Source organism: Bicyclus anynana, chromosome 7, assembly GCF_947172395.1.
Source record: "Bicyclus anynana chromosome 7, ilBicAnyn1.1, whole genome shotgun sequence".
In the NCBI taxonomy this organism is placed as follows: domain Eukaryota; kingdom Metazoa; phylum Arthropoda; class Insecta; order Lepidoptera; family Nymphalidae; genus Bicyclus; species Bicyclus anynana.
Genome location: NC_069089.1, coordinates 6,440,983 through 6,462,129, shown reverse-complemented (window position 1 = coordinate 6,462,129; position 21,147 = coordinate 6,440,983). Strand labels below are relative to the sequence as shown.

The window sequence follows — 21,147 nt, the reverse complement described above, 5'->3', positions numbered from 1 at the left end:
TACATGTTGACAATGAACAAATTTACCAATTTTTTTTATTCGATGAAAATTGCCTTCAATTGCCTCAGAGTGGTCGTAGAATAACGTATTATATGTCGTTATAAGTCGCTAGGACAAGAAAGAAATATTAAAATTATCATCAATTTAAAAATATTAAAGAGTCAAAAAATCCCTGAAAATACCCCTAAAAATTTCAGACCCTAAAAAAATCCCATTTCACTTATTTGCCCCCTAAATCTGGGGGGAAAACCCCTAAGTTGGGAACCCTGGATTTCAGCTTATACTTTTATTAGCCCAAATGTACATAACTAACACAATTTTCTGTAGCAAAAAGCCCTACGTGAAACATAGCCTTTATGAATGACGTCACATGCTCATTTGTTGTGTTTCAGTGACAAAAAATTTACGTAGGTAAAATATATAGTACGTATATTTTTTTATATAAATATTTTTAATGGTTATTATTGACGGGACAAAATAAAATATAGCAAATAATACTTCAATAATTCAATTTAAACACTATTAAAAAAGAGGCAAGTAGCCAATTGGTACTTGACGTACCTAAAATATCACACCATTAGGCTACTTGCCGATTGCCGACTTGATGCATGCCATGGGAACTTAGAAGAACGTGAAATCTTTATGAAGCAGCGCCATCTACATTCTAGATTTAAGATTCCAGGATAGTAAATACAATTACATAGATGTGTACGTACTAGAATGTTTTTAGAGATTAAACCCGTGTAAGTACGGAAAAAAAACCGAAAAAAACGAATTATTTATCCTTTTAATTTTGACGCGTAATAGAAAGAATGTGTTTGTATTTCTAAAGCAAAGGGATTATTAAAGAAAAACAGTAAGTGTACATTAATTTCAACGATTTTCCATATAGTCATTTGCCCTAGTGGTGCATAACCATGGTACAATATAATAATCCTGAGTTCGAGCCCGGGGGTAACAATGGAAACTTTTTGTCTTTTTTTTTGTTTTTCTCAATTGGTTTCTTCAACTATTACAAAATCAAAAATGTCTCTCCTTTACAAAAAAATATGCATTATTATTTTTATACTATTTACTATACTTAAAATACCGTATCTATTCACTAGATGGCGCTATCACATTCGTTCCGAAAAAAGTTCGAGTAGCCTATCTATTTCCAATAATACACTGTAATCTTTGACTTGATGACTATAGTCGAATAATGAATTCTGCGATCTCTTTTGAAGTTTCCTGTGATACCATTTTTTATTGAATCAAAAATAGTGATGTGACAAAGTGAACGATATGTATAATGGTTCAGAACATATTGAGTGAATCATGATCGTTCACTTTGTCACATCACTATTTTTGATTCAATAAAAAATGGTATCACAGGAAACTTCAAAAGAGATCGCTGAATTCATTATTCGACTATAATTACGTTTATTTTGTGGTTTTTTTGAGCTTTCGATACGTCAAGTATCGAAAGTACAAAAAACTGGAACTTGGAGCCGTATAGTTTATTTTATTAAAAAGAAAATCAGAACTGATACTTCTATATAAGTTTTAATTCGTTTGTCTGTGGTAATTTATTTTAGCTGAAGAAATCTTTGAACTCTTTCAAATTTTATTCGTGATTCGTGAATATTGGCGGAGTTAGCGCCGCAAACTTATTCTAGATTGCGAGATATGAGCTTCTAAATTACTGCAGTTGTTAATAAAATACCGTAAATACAGTAAGTGAAAACTATTTTTTTTTTGCTAACCATGAAATTGTAATGTTGCACTGCCAAATTCCTGAATCTTAATAATTTGCTGTGATAAAATAATTTAATGTATTTATTAGTGTCGATAAATGCAGGTACACTAATAAATAATAATAATCCGCTGAGATCTAACTATTTGATTCTGATTTTGTATTAAAGTAAAACACGTTATGAAAGAAAATTTGCTGCGTAGGTTTTGTTTTGAAACAATACAATAGAGTCAACTTCTTTACGAAATCATGTATAATTTTAAATACTTACAGTTGTTGATTTGTTTAGGTTTTGGTAAATACGATTTTGAAATTTATCATGAAAGAAAAACTATTTACAACACAATAGCTGATGTTAGTAGTACCTAATAATAATGTATATATTTAATTCATTAGGCATTTTATTTTGGTTTAAAAAACTAGAATATTTATATATATTACCTACTAATACTCTCTTTAAATATTGTACTGGGTTCCCCAATCTTATAGTAATAACAATATGCACCGACTTCCAATATTTGAGCTGCTGGTTTATCTTCCAACCAAATTTTTTATATTTTAATTAAAAATTTTACATAGCAGTATATCAAGTTATTTTTTTCTGGACAAGCCAGACTGGCTCTGACAAATCTAATCTTTAATTATATATTTTTTTAATTAGAGATAGAGAGCATTAAAAAAGCATTTGTACCCTAGTTAACTAAAAACTAAAGCTATGCCTATTTTACTCAGGCATGTTGTAATGTATTAAAAAGTCATTTATAAAATAAAATGTATAATTGTTGAAGGTCAAATGGTGTACAGTTTTGATAATGATTTGATTTGCCTTGACTGGTCTGGTCAGGATCTCCAAGGATACCTAATTCCTGTTGGTCAGGCTTATTCTAACTTCTACTAATACTATGAATGCAAGTGCCATCTATTTATTATACTTTCACACTTTAAAGGTAGCCTTCAGTTCTTGGCGACCGCGACCTGCGACTGCGCGACCCACTGCTAGTATGAATTTATATGGAGCACTAAACAAAGCCCGCCATAGCGACCCGCAAGCTTTTTTGTCTAGTGCTCCATATAAATTCATACGAAGCAGTGGGTTGCTCGACACTGTCGCGGTCGCCGGTCGCGATCGCGCTTCGCGGTGTCCAAGATCACAATGCTACCATAAGCAATCGCCCAATCATCAGACAATTGCATAATACACATTTTCAAAAAAAAAAAATAGCCCAGTGGATATGACCTCTGCCTCCGATTCCGGAGGGTGTGGGTTTGAATCCGGTCTGGGGCATGCACCTCCAACTTTTCAGTTGTGTGCATTTTAAGAAATTAAATATCATGTGTCTCAATCGGTGAAGGAAAACATCGTGAGGAAACCTGCATACCAGAGAATTATCTTAATTCTCTGCGTGTGTGAAGTCTGCCAATCCGCATTGGGCCAGCGTGGTTGACTATTGGCCTAACCCCTCTCATTCTGAGAGAAGACTCGAGCTCAGCAGTGAGCCGAATATGGGTTGATGACGCCGACATTTTCAAAAAAATTATGTTTCATACAAACTTGTTCCCAATGGATAGAATCAAGTTACCCACAAGGAATAGCTGACTGATAATTGTATTTCACTATCTTTCAACATAAATATGGATTTATGTTGAAAGATAGTGAAATACAATTATCAGTCAGCTATTCCTTGTACTAATAATATGAATGTGAAAGTGTGTGTGTTTGTCTGTCTGTTTGTTTGTCTATCTGTCTTTTATAGCAAACGGAGCAACAAACTGACATGATTTTTTAAGTGGAGATAGTTGAATGTATGGATAATGTCATAGGTTACTTTTTTACTCTTTCTAACCCTCCTACTTCTCTAAAATGGGTGGAAGTTTTTTATGAACCATTCTGCAATTTTCAACGTATGTAATATATAATATAAAAATTAGTATGCAGACTATTTGTGTCTATTTTAGAGTAGGGGTACTACTATACCTATACGGGTAGGGTAGGAGTAGGATAAGGAAAAAGTACACATAAATCAAAGCGAAACTTGACTTGGGTCTGCTAGTATACATAATATTAAGGCTATGTTTTTTTTTGTTTTTCTTACTGCACTACTTCACAGAAGCAGTATTTATATTGTAAAATAAAAATAATTTTTATATTGTTTCAGGTTTTATGAATAAATTGAATAGCTGACATTCGCAAGATGCTCTACATAAATATTTTGAAACAGTCAACCATAGTGCATTTGTGTTTCGCTATATCTTATTTCACATCAGGCTTAATATTAAGTTGTGTTCAGGCCATTTTATATTTTGGCCTAAAGCCATGCAACAAAACACTGTACAGGAAAATTAATTATTATCTATCTTATTCATTTTACTGTCGTAAGTATTAGTTTTATTTTATTATATTTGAGTAATTTAAACATTCTAAAAATTGGATAAAACTAAAAAAACTTGATCTATCTTAAATTTTATTTTCAAATGTGCACTGTTCAATTAGGCTTAGTTTACAAGCACTTCTGAAATATTAAAGTTAACTGTTTATATTAAGTGATTCTACTTTGAACATACTCAGCAGTTGTTCTTATATCAATTATTATTATACAATATAAATTAACTGCCTTGTTCATCCAGTGATGTCTATGTGGTTTTGGATCTTGAGGTCCTGGATTCAAATCCATAGTCAGGCTGTGGGATACTAAGTTTTTCTTTCTTGTATGAAATTTTCAGTTTTAATTCTCATCCCAGAGTTGGGTTCCCTACAATTAGCCTTGGCCTTGTAGTGGGCTGTAAAAATAAAACTGATAATGATGATGAATCTTAATTCTACATTTTATGTGAAGATCCAATTAATTGTATCAGTTAAATGGACATATGATTATAATAAGTTTGATTAAATTAGTGTGTTTCAACACATTATTTAAACTTATGCATTTGTTATCTTATCTCTCTATCACAATTCTTTTTTTTATTAAAACTTAAATGTGTTTTTAATATATCCAGCAAAAGAGTAGAGAGATTATTTAAGCATTGTTTGATTTATGTTGCAATAATTTTATGTGTAGTAAATTATGTTTTTGACGGCCTCCGTGGCGCAGTGGTATGCGCGGTGGATTTACAAGACGGAGGTCCTGGGTTCGATCCCCGGCTGGGCAGATTGAGATTTTCTTAATTTGTCTAGGTCTGGCTGGTGGGAGGCTTCGGCCGTGGCTAGTTACCACCCTACCGGCAAAGACGTACCGCCAAGCGATTTAGCGTTCCGGTACGATGCCGTGTAGAAACCGAAAGGGGTGTGGATTTTCATCCTCCTCCTAACAAGTTAGCCCGTTTCCATCTTAGACTGCATCATCACTTACCATCAGGTGAGATTGTAGTCAAGGGCTAACTTGTAAAGAATAAAAAAAAAAAAAAAAAAAAAAAAATGTAATCATGTTTAAAATTATGTGTGACGTGATAATAAAAAAATCTTAAATAGTTTATGAATGGTACATTGTACTTAATCAAACTTTGTAATTACACTGAAGGTGTAAAAATGCATAATATTTTATAAAATTTTTAGAATTAGTGTTCATGTCAGAATGGTGGTCAGGTACAAAATTGTCTATATATGTTAAGAAGGATGAATATGATAAATATTATGGAAAGGAACATGGCTACCTTATCATGAATCACAGTTACGAAGTGGACTGGCTCATGGGTTGGCATTTCTGTGATGGAATTCAAGTTTTGGGAGTAAGTAAATCTTTTTATATGTGTAGCATTTGCCTCATGACCAGAAATTATTGCTTACCATTATTAGTCCTCAAACTTTTTGATGTGAAACATCTATAGCCGCACGTAAAACCGATTTCCACGCGGAAGAACGCGGAAGAACGCGTGGGCGTCAGCTAGTCTATACATCATTCCAATTTACATATAAAATCTTTCCAGTATAAGTTCAATGTGAAAGAGTAATTTGTAACACATACGCTTTCGCGCGTATAATATTAGCAGGCTTAACATGTTTTATGTATATAATCCACAACATAATTTCTATGCTTTCTGTCTGAGTTTCACCTAAGAGTATTCTTCTAAACTGTATAGTCTTACACAGGGTTCATCAAACTTATAGCTTCACGTATAACATAGGACCCCTAACATCTCCCTTTTTTATGTTTACAAAATAAAGTTTATTTTTTTATTGTAAACAAATTCTTCTTTGTTTTTTGACACTGCAAAAAGAAATATATCATTTTAATACTAATAGATGCACTTCTTGTCGCGTTAAATTCGATATCGCGAATCGTCGAAAAGTCGCGTAATATCGAGTTAAAGTTCGAAATAATTTTGGACTGTAGATTCGATCGACTCTAGTCGACCACACTTTGAGAAACCCTGGTCTAACCTATATGTAACTTGGCTTAGCGTTCATTTACACGGGTGGCAGTCGACGGCATTCGCCGACTGCAGTCGACTGCCGTTGGCTGCCGCCGAGACGTCGCTGACTGGAGTCGTCGGTATCAGTTTACGCTCGTGTAAATTAACCCTTATATGAGAGGAGGCCTCCCTTGCTGGGATAGGGATATGACACTGCAGACCGATAAGACAGTGTTTTTTAAAAAGTAGTGTAAAGTCCAATGTGAATGTGATGTATATTATTACCAACAAGATACAAGATTATTGTGTTTTGTTTATTTTATTGAACAGCAGATACAGTTTATTATACAGTTATTGTTAATTAATTATGTTATTAATTATAATTAATGCAATTTATTTTGATTGAGTTCAATGTATCATACAGTTTTATCAATATGTTGCGTGCTCAGTTAATTTATTTGTTTTGTTTAATTCTAATACACCGATATTAAGTAGATTACATAACAATACCTTCCAACGTTTTTTTTTGTTCTTTACGAGTTTGACTACAATCTCACCTGATGGTCAGTGATGATGCCATCTAAGATGGAAGCGGGATAATTTGTTAGGAGTAGGATAAAAATCCACTTTCCTTTCGGTTTCTAGACGACGTACCGGAATGCTAAATCGCTTCGCAGTAGGTACGTCTTTGCCGGTGGGCTGGTAACTAGCCACGGCCGAAGTCTTACACCACCCAGACCTGGACCTCAATCCTCAACCTCAATGAAAACCTCAATCGGCCCAGCCGGGAATCGAACCCAGGACCTTTTGTAAATCCATTGCGCCAGGGACGCCGTCAAAAATTTATTATTCAAAGTTAAGTAGTGTGAAACTGTAAACAAACAAACTGATATTCGCTTTTTTAATACCTATCTATTATGTCATAGTATATGTATATCTATATATTAGAATGGATTTATCCTAATGATTAGATAAACAAATATGATGAATATACGAGATTACAGGATCCTCAGACATATCTCGTATAGTAACAATAAATATAGGTGATTGGAAATGTTAAACCGATAAAAAGGCACATACTATGAGTTATGATTATATCAAATTAACAAATAATAATAAATTATCGTAATCCTGATATCTTGAAGCATTGATCAATGCAACACCTATATCGATATACTAGCGGACGCCGCCTTCGTCTGCACTTTGACCTCCTTAATCCGGCCCTATCGCAAAATCCGTTCTTAGCGAACACCTAAGCTACCTCCCTGCCAAATTTCATCTTTGTACGTCCAGCGGTTTTCGAGATTTCGAGATGAGTGTTACTAACCAGATGTTTTTTTTTACTATTGCTTAATTAATAATTATACAACTTAACAACCACAATATCCTACAAATTGTGTGGTACTTACATTATCTCGTTCCGACGCTCCGACATTTTTATTACCTGGTAACCCAGTTAGCTACCAGAATTAAGAATTTTCGTAAATATTAAAGTTGAGCGTCTCATCAAGATGAAGCTACTGACGGAAAAATAGTAATCAATTGTAAAAATACTCCACTGATCCTAGGCTATTCTCTTGGAATTTGTGAAAAACTGAATTTTACGTGTACGGAGTAGCGGGCATCCGCTAATAAACATTATATTTATCTTTGATATGTTATTTTGATACCTGCAATGTCAGTCAGTTATTTCGTGGCTAATTTTGTTTTTTATTGATAAAATTTCACATTTATTACCTATTGCTATTTCGGTACCTATAGGTAATTATTAATCATTATAAATCAATCAAATAACGGATAAACGAGTTTGATAATGTTCGTTGACAACTCTCCCATGATATGCGGGCGACAGGGGGAAAGACTGCTGGGAAGTGACGTGCATCAGTCGTGCGTATTTCATTTATCACTACACGCCCCCCGGCCCGTGCGGAACGTCGGGAGTGTTACAAACGAAGTTGCCAAGCAATAGCTGTGCTATGTTTATCAACAAACAAATTAAAAATGAAGGTAGAAAATGCATGCACTTTCGTACGATAGTTTAATGATTTAAAATTATGAACTGTTTTTTATAACATTATGTTATTCAAAACATATTAAACTCAATCAAATTGTATTGTCCTTTATTTAGGAACGAGTTAATTAAAATTATTATTAGACATTGTAAAATTACTAGCGATTTATACTCTCATTTATAATTTGTTTGGTGATAAACATTGCTCATCTAGTTTGGCTCTAGCGTTGTCTGTTCTGTGATAGGTGGTATATTTTGATCTAATGTTAATTTCAGCTATTTTACAACTTTATTACAAAAACAAATTTAAATTATAATTAACGTGTGTATAAAGATCGGCGTTTGATCTGAATTACTTTATAACATACACAAAGATTTTAATATACAATTATTGTTCTAGAACTGTAAAGCCTACGCAAAAAAATCCATACAGTACATGCCGCCTATAGGATGGATGTGGAAATTTTCAGAGTTTGTATTTTTGGAGAGGTCATTTGACAAGGATAAAGAGATAATCAAAACGCAGATATCAGAGATATGCGACTACCCCGATCCAGTTTGGGTAAGGAAATCAGTTATTATTATTACGCATTATTGGATTATTTTCACATCGATCATTGATTCGTTATTGGGTGCGTTCGATTATACATTTCGTACAATTATAACGTGGGAGTTACGTACAGTTACAAACTCTTGTTAGATAATATTTATGGATGTGTTGCGCAGGGACGTAGTTAGTATCAACCGTATCAATGATTCGAGGCCCGCTGTCTACAGGGGCCCCATACGTGTCAAAGCAAATTTGGTAAAATGTAATCCACAATGTCACTTAATCTAATACTTCCCGGAAAAAATCATAAAAAACTGCCTTCCACTTTAGAAATAACAAAAGTCAAAATAGCAATCCTTTTTTCCCGGGTTACGCGTGCGCCCAAAAAATGGAAACATCCTGCATATTATGTTAATTAATAGGTTAAGTCATATATTTTATTTTAAGCAAACATTTTCGTTTCTTTTGTGAGAATTTTTTCATGATAGAGAACCTATTGGTCTGGTGGTTGGCAACGGTATTTGGGTAGTTAACAATATCGGCAAATACGGCAAATACTACATCAAGCCATCTAGCGATTCCAGTATGGTGCCAAGTAGAAGCTTATTCGACTAGTATAGTCTAACTAATTAGATTGTTTCAATTTGAAACACTTGCTAGCATCTAAGTTATAAATGTCCGGTTGTTTAGTCAAGCTATGCATTAACTATAATGCATAGCTTTACTAAATTTGCGACATTAATAAATCCGATTCGATATGGTAAATACAACACAATTCGCAACTTTGTTTACTTCGATGGACTAAGATAAACCTTGATGTAAAAAACAAACCAATCCTGAAATACATTTATTCATTTATTTATTATTCAACATAAAACACATTTCAATTAAGCCTAACCATAGTGCAACACAAACCACAGTTGGTTATACTGTGCACTGGTTATTATTACATAATACAATATTTAAGAACAAAAATAATTTAAAACAAAAGAGAAGAAATACCAAGAATAATCATTACATGAATTACAAACAAAAAGAAATCTCAAAATTAGCTAACAAATGGCAAAGTTATGTTGGTACTCGTAGAAGTGTTAGTTTGGCAATACTCTATTATGGGTGTTTTTACGACTTTCTAAATTTGTAAACCGCATACGCGTTACTCAGAATCACATCAGTTTGAGTAGGTAACTAATATGCACGGTAACAGTTGCGTTAGAAACAGGATAAACGTAAAACACCAAGCCAAGAGCGTTATTATAGCTAGGCAGCTCGTTTAATAATCTTTCACAAGGTCATTAGCTACTATTACACATTTTATAGCGAGTTGGAATATTTAATAAGCATATCAAGTACAACTCGCACAAAATTGAATTTTAAAATACTATAGAGTTTACATACATTACTTACAAGTACAAATTTATAGGAAAAGCTGATATGTTTTTCCTTCAAACAAAATGGTTTGGTTTTATACCAGGTTGAGACTACCTTAATTAGGAAACGGTGAAGCGGGAGCGGAATTCCGATTGGCGTTTATACGCCGGCATAACCAGCGGTTCTACGCAGCTATTGCATGCCGGAAAAATGCTCTCGGCTTTTAGCTGTTCTACAAAATGTGGCAATAATACAAACCAGCTATAATATGCTTGTATTAATAGAAGATTTGTATTAGAAAGTACCTTCACCCATGTGTTTAATGGATGAAAATTGAAAAACGTTTTATATCGAATATTCAAGAAATATGTATATTCAAAAAAATCTGTTACATTTTTGCGATTGATTGCAAGTATAAGTTAAGTTTTAAGCTTCACTACGCTGGTATAATGAGTCTTGGTGATTTTCATCATCATTCATCATTAACAACCCATATTCGGCTCACTGTTTGAGCACGAGTGTCTCTCAGAAAGAGAGGGGTTAGGCCAATAGTCCTCCACGCTGACCCAATTCGGATTGGCAGACTTCACACACCTAAAGAATTGAGAAAATTATTAAGTATATTTTTCCTTCACCGTTTGAGACAAGTGATATTTAATTTCTTAAAATGCACATAACTGAAAAGTTGGAGCTGCACGCCCCGGATTCAAACCTACACCCTCCGAATCGGAGGCAAAGGTCATATCCACTGGGCTATCACGTCCCTTAGTGATTTTACGGTGATAATATTTGACTTTGTAGCGATTCCTACGATACATATTGTATCACCCACCTTAGTTCTGACAACTTCTTAGTTCTGAGCTCCCAGTCTACCAATTTGTGGTATTGATTCTACTATTTCATACCAAAGCAGGCATAGTTGTACAGTTAGAATGAGCATACAATAAGAGCTCACACGTTATTCGTATCAATGCCGATCTTATAATAGACGGTTTCTATCAGTCAGTGAACTACATACTCTTTCAACTGCGTATTGACCTTGACTTGATAGGTACTCGTAGTGTGTAATTCCTTATACCACCACTATCAGCTAAAATATTATAATTAGATTTATTTCTGTTCTTTCAACGTTTTGTGTACACTTCCGTGTTTTGTCATTCATTAATAATTCATTCTATGGTTGTTATTGAATCTATAGTACATGGATCTTTGATCTTTAATCTTGAGTCATCAACGAAACACATGATCGACGAACCTTGAATTTATTACTTACAAAATTCATTCATACTTAAGTAATATTTGAAAATTAAATAAATGTAATTAATAAAATAGTCGTTTACTCTCGTCTTTCTTGTGGTAGGTACTAACGTGTGATACTAACATCTGCAAATTTGCGGAATTATATTACACTCGTAATTAAATGTTCTAGGTTGGCAGGTTTTAAAAGACTTTTCTGTATAGTATTAAATGAACAACTAGTTTGTCCATCTTTTTTTTTTTTTTTATTCTTTACAAGTTAGCCCTTGACTACAATCTCACCTGATGGTAAGTGATGATGCAGTCTAAGATGAAAGCGGGCTAATTTGTTAGGAGGAGGATGAAAATCCACACCCCTTCCGGTTTCTACACGGCATCGTACCGGAACGCTAAATCGCTTGGCGGTACGTCTTTGCCGGTAGGGTGGTAACTAGCCACGGCCGAAGCCTCCCACCAGCCAGACCTGGACTAATTAAGAAAATCTCAATCTGCCCAGCCGGGGATCGAACCCAGGACCTCCGTTTTGCAAATCCACCGCGCATACCACTGCGCCACGGAGGCCGTCAAACTGTAAATCTGTTAGTAGAAAACCGTCGTTTATAACATGCAAGTCAGATGATAGCCCATAAGTGTATTAGGTACATTGTAAACGTCTAGCTATCCAGCTGAGTTGCAGACAGTTGAGGACAATAGTTTAATATTCACGTTTTCCTCTAGTCACAAAAATTGACATCCAAAATGGCACGGAATGAAAATTTAAGGCTATATTTTATCCCCGCATTCCCACCGGAATTTAAACTACGCTAGTGAAACAGCGAAGTTCTGCTAGTATGTTACAAAAAGCTCCGAAACTATTAGACCGATTAAAAAATTCACCAATGGAAATCCACATTATCAGCGTGTCACATTGGTTACGTTTTATCTCCGTATTCCTACGGGAATGTGTAATACGCGTATGAAACCCCGGAGGTCTGCTAGTGACAGATATACTAAAGGATTACGAGATAAGTCTGCCCATTTTCTCTACAAAATCGAAGCTAGAATACGAGTAGGTATTTTGATTATAATCTTTTTTACATAATAATTGAACCGACTTCAACGACGTATTTTAGTTATTTTGCTTTTACCACAAAATTACTAAACCGATTTTCATGAAAATTAAATAGGACCAATCTGAAAGTATACTCTTTCAAACAAAAAAATAATTTACAAAATTGATTAATAAATGACGAAGTTACAAGGTAACAAACATTTAAAAAAACACCCGCGTCGGATTGAGAACCTCCTCCTTTTTTTGAAGTCGGTTAAAAACCGCCGGTTTAACAGAGCTGTTCGCCTCGCTTAAGAATTTGAAGAGTAAAAAATTGTACAAAAACATGTTATTTAAAGAGTGGCTGTAAACTGGGCATTGATAGAAAAAAAGTGTTTTTTACCAAGTATAACTATAAATAGTTATACTATTCATATATAGGTATATTCATCTACCGGTATCTTGATGACTCGCCAAATAATAATACCTGGACAAAGTTTTTGAATCAGACTTGATATCGAATTGAAATGTTATTGATAATAAAAAAAAAACTGGCTGTGTTTGTTGTGGGCTCTTCTTAGCGCGACTGTGATTTTATGACTTATATTCACCAACGTTTTATAATAATAAAAGCAACATATAATGACGAATCAAAGTCAACTTGCACTTTGGTTTGTTTATAAATAAAATGTCGTAATAAATGACGAATCAATTGAGCTATCATTATAATAATGAATTAATTATTCGTCATTGTCTGCCTGTTTTGACGACCAAAAACATGGCCACGCCTCCTTTTTATGGAATAGGGGATACGGAACGTATGCTGAAAGCTGGATGAACATTGGAGTGTGTGGTGTCTCTATAATATACCCACCATACTGCTCCCATGTGGGTTCATCTTCACAGTTTAGGTTTGACAAAAGGAAACAATTTAACTCTTATATTAGGCGGTGGTGAAAGAGACGGTTAGTAAACGAATGCATGTGAACGAAATGCGTATGTTGAGATGGATGTGTGGTGTGACAAGAATAGATAAAAATAAGGGATGTGTATATAAGAGGAAGTGTGAAGGTGGCGCCAGTGACAGAAAAATTAAGGAGTAGAAGGTTAGCTTGGTATGGACATGTAATGCGTAGGGAGGAAAGTCATATTACTAGAAAAATGTAGAATGTGCAAGTGGAAGGACATAAGGGGAGAGGAAGGCCAAAGAAGAGATGGTTAGTGAGTTGATAGCTATAAAAGGTGTCCATTTCGAAAATCTGTAATTTGAGCGTAACGTTATGGAATAGGAAGGTTCCAAAGTACAAAACAAAACCCTTATATTTCTATTATCGAGCCACGATTGCGGTTTTTCTTTTTAATTATTTTGAATGAAATAATCTCCTGAGTAATCGCTCATGTTTTCTGATGATTTCAGTAAGACAAAGTATTAAAGACAAAGAAAACGAAACTGTAAATGCTGTAAACGAGTAATTGCAAATATAGCATCCCGGGTTCCCATACTATTAGGCCTTAATACTCTGTGCCATGCCTCAGGCGTCGTGCCCTCGTAACTGACGTCCTCTCCTGGCGTCATATTGTTCTTCAGGCGTTTGAGAGTCGTACTAATCTCGCATATGCTGACGTCCGGGATATCTTCGGTATAGTGTCGGGTCTACTTGGCTCTAGAATCTTTGATCCTACTAAAGGCCTATAATGTCCTGCAGTAGACTTTCATCGGCTGATATGATGATCACAACGCTGTCCATTTTGGACACCCATTAAGAGGAGTCTATATACCCATGCTGATCTAATGTTGGTTCATCATATACAGTTTAAGTTTGACAAAAGGAAAAAATGAAAAAATTCTGAGGAACACATTAATACTCAGGGTTGCAATCACCACAAAAAGATATAGGAAAACAAGGTCATTGAAAAGCTGTTGTCCCTTAACATCAACCAAATAGCGGTCAGTTTAACAACTGCAAATCTGATTTTTTTTTTAAAAAGAAGTTCTCTGTTTTAGCTATTATTGACACCAGAAGGTACGCGGTTCACTCAGAAGAAACATGAGGCATCGATCAAGTTCGCCACAGAGAAGAACCTGCCGGTACTGAAGCACCACCTCACGCCGCGCACTCGGGGCTTCACCACGAGCCTGCAGTACTTTAGGGGCAAGATACCCGCCATTTATAACATACAGTTGGCATTTGACAAAAACAGCAAGGTATGTTGCGAAAATGTTTTTTTAAAGTATATCTACCATTTTTTTTAATATAACCAAACTGCCCATTCCCCTCCAACTATACTACAGCCTTTCTTAATGAGTACTGTTTCGTCATCAACCCATATTCGGCTCACTGCTGAGCTCGAGTCTCCTCTCAGAATGAGAGGGGTTAGGCCAATAGTCCACCACGCTGGCCCAATGCGGATTGGCAGACTTCACACACGCAGAGAATTAAGATAATTCTCTGGTATGCAGGTTTCCTCACGATGTTTTCCTTCACCGATTGAGACACGTGATATTTAATTTCTTAAAATGCACACAACTGAAAAGTTGGAGGTGCATGCCCCGAACCGGATTCGAACCCACACCCTCCGGAATCGGAGGCAGGGGTCATATCCACTGGGCTATCACGGCTCTACTAGTACTGTTTACCAACAAAGAAATTAGAAATGTGGGTAGAAAACGCATGTTATTTCATAGTTTATTTATTTCAATTTATGTATAGGTATAAGAATCTCTCAAAAACTACGTTTGCCGGTTCAGCTTCTCGTAGTATATTACCTATATATTTTTTAATTTAAGGTTCCACCTACATTAACAAGTATGTTGTTTGGCAAACCGGTGCACGCGCACTTGTACATTGAGAGAATACCCGTGGAGACCATTCCCGAAGACGAGGCCGAAGCCGCCAAGTGGTTGCACGACGTGTTTGTAGTAAAGGTAGGTAAACCGTTACATATATAACTTAGTAGCAGAACCTTGCGGTTTCACCCGCATAGTCCCCAATCCCCATTCCTGTGGGGGATATAATATATTCCACTAGCGGACGCCCGCGACTTGTCTGCGTGGAATATAGTTTTTCACAAATCCCTCGGGAACCATGGATTTTTCCGGGAGAAAAAGTAGCCTATGTGTTAATTCAGGCTATAATATATGTCAATATCAAATTTCAGCTAATTCGGTTCAGTAGTCGAGGCGTGAAAGAGTAACACACATTATAAGAATTATTATTAGAATTATTATTATAGAAAGAGTATTCATATCATTAAAATCATCAGTTTTCGCAAATCTCGGGAAACCATGGATTTTTTCGGGATAAAAAGTAGCCTATGTGTTAATTCAGAGTAAAATCTATTTCCATTCCAAATCGCTTCAGTAGTAGCGGCTTTAAAGAGTAACAAACATCCAAACATCCATACAAACTTTCGCGTTTATAATATTAGTAGGATAGTAGGATGTTCATCATCATTACTATAATTTTGTGTTTACTTTTTCAATGTTTTATATACTTAATTAATTAAATTTTTACTGGTTTGTTTTTCAGGATAAAATGCAGGATTCATTCTTTAACACGGGGGATTTCTTCGCAGAGTCTGGAGTGGAGAAAGTAGAGCCTTTCCAGAGGCCTAACAGAATATACTCTCTGTTGAACACACTCGGCTGGGCCGTTGTGACCCTGACCCCTATGTTGTACTACCTTCTGGGACTGTTGTTTAGTGGGAAACTCCTTTACTTTTCGATTGGTGTGACTATCCTCGCTGCATGTAAGTACTATTTTTAATAATTTTGATACCATAAAACAAAGTACTCTGTTATGGCATAGTTTCTTTATTTCTAAACAATATGGATTTCTCAATCAATCAATTCAAAACATTAACTCTCTTAAACTTTTGTGAATTAATCATGCATGGTCACAATGTCTATTCAATTACATAATTTTGCACAATATTACATAACATTAATATACTCGCGTCATATTAAAGTGATGATAATTGTGCCTCTGAGTATATTTCTTCTTTGGCATTGCGAAATTGCAAAAAACCAAATTCAGCGCTGTTGAAGAAACAGGCGACAGTTTAATACAATTAAATGCAAAAAAAATAGTTTGCGAGATATGTATTTAAAACCCAATTGTTTATTTGTCATTGAAATTTTATAACACTAATTTAACTGCATTGACCTCTTATAATAAAAGGACGCGCAATCATGTAGAAAATTCCACTTAAATACTGGCCAATTTTGCTATGACAGTTTTAGAACTATTAAAAATTCAAAATTCATTTATTTCAAGTAGGCTCAGTTTACAAGCACTTTTGACACGTCAGTTGACTATTTGTAAAGATTCTACCACCGGTTCGGAAGGCAGGTTCTGCTGAGAAGATACCGACAAGAAACTAAACAGTTGCTCTTTTGAAAAAGTCGTATTCGTATTCGTAATTCGTAAAGAAAAGTATACCTAAAGGCCTTCAAAATAGTTCAATATTCAATAAAATTCCAAATTCATAGCAAATTCAACCTGAAAGATGGAGTTTAAGGTTGAATTTGCAAATGCGATTACTTGAATTGAGTGCCAAGAAGTTGTGTTTGGCACTCATTGAATGGAGACATTTTTTGGTCGCTGATTGTGCCTCCACTTTTTAATAGGAGATTGATGCAAACACATAAAAAAAATAGTGAAATCGGTCCAGCCGTTTACGCGTGACCAAGGGATATAATATGGATACATTTTTATATATATAGATTATTTATTTTTCATTGACATTTAATAACACTAATTTAACTGTTAACTTTTGCTTTCATTACAGTTTATATACTCCTTCAGAAGTCCATTGGCATGTCGAAAATCAGTCAAGGTTCTTCCTATGGAACAGAGAAAAACAAATAGTAGTTAACTAAATAAGGTATGCATTAGTGTATAAATAAAAAAAAATTGAATCTGTAAACAAAGAAGGTATTGTTATAAAAAAATGTCTAATGTTTTACATCATTTAATAGATTTTTTTATGTTATTTATATTTTTCTTGGCTTTGTTATGTTTGTTTTGCATAGCCGTAATCTTGTACATAACAGATAGACCTTAGTCGAACGACACAGATATAATTATTAATAGTTGAACATTATTTTTAGACTACATATTCATTATTTGTATGTTATTGGAAAGACTGTCTTTAAAAAGGTAATCGCACACTGCAATTTAGAAATCCATTTTGTACATCTAATTACACTATATCTATAGTTTTAGTAAAAAAATTGTATATTTAGTAAACAAAAAAATATTGAATAGCGGCAGGCGAAAGCGACTTGGAGAAGGTTCATTATGGATAATTGCTTTACTGTACTTTCCCAGGGAAATCTTATGGATACAAGCGAGGACGTCTTTATGCCCACTTTGTATTTGACTATAATAGGAACATTTCCTGAGGATACATACGTTTTAGAATTAAACATATTATGTAGATGGTTTTTGTCGGGTTTAGGTGACGTTGTCGTTTAAACTAGTCGGTTTTTCGCGGAAAATATGTGTATGGCGGAATATGCATGTATTTTATATTTCTAATTTTGATATTACAATGCTATAAAAATCTTCCTCTCTGTATACAACAGTTAATTTCACAGACTGATTTTATGCATTCAATACACCGCCATTTTAGCGCTCCATGTGATCGCTTAAATGACGTCGCATATGTCAAGAGCCATTTTTCTATTGGTTGCAAGAACTTGGTAATGAGAACGGTTAACATCACTTACCAAACCGACCAATAGCGAGTTATTTACTTCACTGAGTTTCCCGGGAATTTCACGACTTTTTAAACTATTGATGTAAGTTTAATACATGCCAATAATCTTTACAAAGAAATATCTGACCTTAATTCGATTCACACGCATAAATATTCCCTATGGTACAGTAAGGCAATTATTCACTGTCCAAACTAAATATTTTTATTTGATAAATAAATCTCTAAATCTATGAAAAAAATTGTAAACCATTTATTTCTATTAATGGGGACATTGGACAAGGAAGCTAAATTTACAGGGAATTACATGAAAAAAAAATATTATATGGGTATTCATATTAATTTAATCTATGACTCATATCTGTACGTAAAAGTAGAGTATTATTTTGTAGTACATATATTACAAGTATAGCCATAACAAAATACATAAAAATTATTGTAGCTACATTGAAAGTAACATACATTGTATTGTAGCAGGAATAGTTAAAATACTCCCAATACAACCATAAAATAAAAGTAAAATGGAAATTTTATAATTGTTAGCCATTGACCTCTTATAATAAAAGGACGCACAATCATGTAGAAAATTTCACTTAAAAACTGGTCAATTCTGCTTTGACAGTCTTAGAATTATACCTAAAAGTCTCAAAATGTAGTCCAATATTCAATAAAATCCCAAATTCAGAGCAAATTCAACCTTAAGAATAGAGTTTTAAGGTTGAATTTGTAAATGCGACTACTTGAATTGAGTGAAAAAAAGTTGTTTGGCACTTATTGAGTGGGGACGTTTTTTGGTCGCTGATTGTGCATCCACTTTTTAATAGGAGATCGATGTTGTTAGCATATACTCGTAATTAGGTTTATGTTTTCATGTAGGGAAATAAACTCAATACATATACGCGCAAAAATTACTAAGAATGTATAAAAGTGTTAGTATTGGAAATGGTCTGATATTTTCTACTCGGTCTTGTATTTTTAAGTACTATTTTTTTTTTATAACTGATACAAACTTATTTTTATATGTATTTGACATAGATTATTATTATCCACTTATGGGTGATGGTTTTGATTTACAACTATATAACATACATTTTGTATACTGTCTATATTTTGTATCCTAACATTATTTTCAAACATTTTGTATTAACTATACAGATATAATGTAAAGAATACACAATATTATTACAAATGTATTTATTATAAGTCAAGTGCTAAGGAATTTTGTGTTTGTGTACAATGATTTCTGTGTGTGATACTAGATTAATTTAACATTATTAGGCTGAACTTTCTACAAAAAAGTTAAGTACTTTAGTTTATATATTACACAAAGTATGTGGGTACATGAATAAACGGTGAGATTTTATTACCTCTACCAACAATTTTATACTATTAGGGCCTAAAGTGTGATCCGAATTTAACTACTCCACTGTACGTACACATGCACAATTTTGTATTTACTTACATTATACAGGGTGCTGGGGAGTATTTTTTATAACTCTTGGATTATATTCTTTACGTATATATTGTTTTTACACTTCCTGAACACACAACTCGACATTGTTGACAATTATTTAGATATTATTTTGTGTGGCTAAATAAAGTAAAAACAATTAGCCACCTTTGTTCGCCTCAGTTTCTTTAGTGACATGTCTAATAATATAAAATCTTTGACCTCTACTAGACTTTTCAGACAGACCTTGTATGCTAGATGTAACAAGCAGTTCTACTATGACTGAAAAACTTTCTTGCTATTTCTGTTTGAAGGATAAGTTTGCCAGTAATAACTCCAGCACCTGCAGGCTAATTCACTAACTTTGACATAATATGTTAGTCGACATAAACGAAATTGAGATTCTATGTAACAAATGTCATCCAGTGCCTACAGACAACCCTTCGGATATATAGTAGGTAGATGACATTTCTCAGTTGATTTGATGTTCATTTTAATAGCTTGTTAAAAATAATGAATAGGCCAGTTGACCTCTATTCCATTATCACCTTTGATTGAGGTTTCACAGTAAGCTATGGTACAAATGTGTTAGCAAGATGAGGCAGTTGCATAATATACTTATAGCAAGTTTAGGCATTATTATTGTTTTATTACTGAATAAAAAAGCACAAAAATACATTTTCATGGACTAATTTGGACACACACAAGCGAATTGTATAAAATCTATACTAATATTATAGAGAAGAAAATATAAAATATTTTAGTAATTGACAAAGACAAGACTGCCAACTTTGTTATGAGAATGCCACACAGTGATCATGATGTAATTTCATGTCATGAAAGCTGTGATTGTCCAATGGATATGACCTCTGCCACCGATTCCAGAGGGTGTGGGTTCGAATCCGGTCTGGGGTATGCACCTCCCAACTTTTCAGTTGTGTGCATTTTAAGAAATTAAATCTTACGTGTCTCAAACGGTGAAGAAAAACATCGGAGGAAACCTGCATACCAGAGAGTTTTCTTAGTTCTCTGCGTGTGTGAAATTTGCCAATCCGCATTGGGCCAGCGTGGTGGACTATTGGCCTAACCCCTCTCATTCTGGGCGGAGACTCAGCAGTAAACCGAATATGGGTTGATAATGATGACGTCATTCGTCAGGTTAACAACTTGTAGAATAGTGATAGCTAGAGGTAATAATATCACTGTATTAAAAAATTTGAAGTTCTTTCTCATTTCTAGTGTTGTATTAGCTTATATTTTATTTATTGCCTTACTTTGTATGAAAACTTTAGAAATAATTGGCATTTTGGTAATTTGAGGCTCAAAACTATTGATTTTTGGTTTTATTTTAATTTGAAGCTGTATACATGCACATGTTAGATTAATTTATCAAAGAGAGTAGGATTGGATGTTCGTTGATAGATACTATGTACAAGTAACTTGTTTACGATTGTTATGTATAAACATTTTTATTAAACCCTTTTCAATCAATTTGGAGTTTTATTTAATAAGTACCAGTATCAGATGTAGAGATTTTAGTTTTCTCTTTTTTTTTCTACATCCTCACAAGTTATAGTATGCCTAGCATGTAACCAAGGACAAGAAACAAACACGACAAATGGTTTATTTTGCTATGTCAACCAATGGCATAGAGTAGTCCCAGTGCCATCTCTTT

At 34.2% G+C, this 21,147-nt stretch overlaps 1 protein-coding gene across 1 annotated transcript; it reads left to right on the top strand.

Moving 5' to 3' along the window:
• The first annotated feature begins 1,480 nt into the window (after positions 1 to 1,480).
• LOC112046009 (1-acyl-sn-glycerol-3-phosphate acyltransferase gamma) lies at positions 1,481 to 20,963 on the top strand. The gene is made up of 8 exons (XM_052882544.1): positions 1,481 to 1,715; positions 3,892 to 4,108; positions 5,286 to 5,458; positions 8,494 to 8,655; positions 14,307 to 14,507; positions 15,090 to 15,227; positions 15,832 to 16,051; positions 17,093 to 20,963. The coding sequence occupies exons 2-8, from the start codon at positions 3,928 to 3,930 to the stop codon at positions 17,170 to 17,172; spliced, it is 1,155 nt and encodes a 384-aa protein (XP_052738504.1). The 5' UTR covers positions 1,481 to 1,715; positions 3,892 to 3,927; the 3' UTR covers positions 17,173 to 20,963.
• Positions 20,964 to 21,147: the final 184 nt, after the last annotated feature.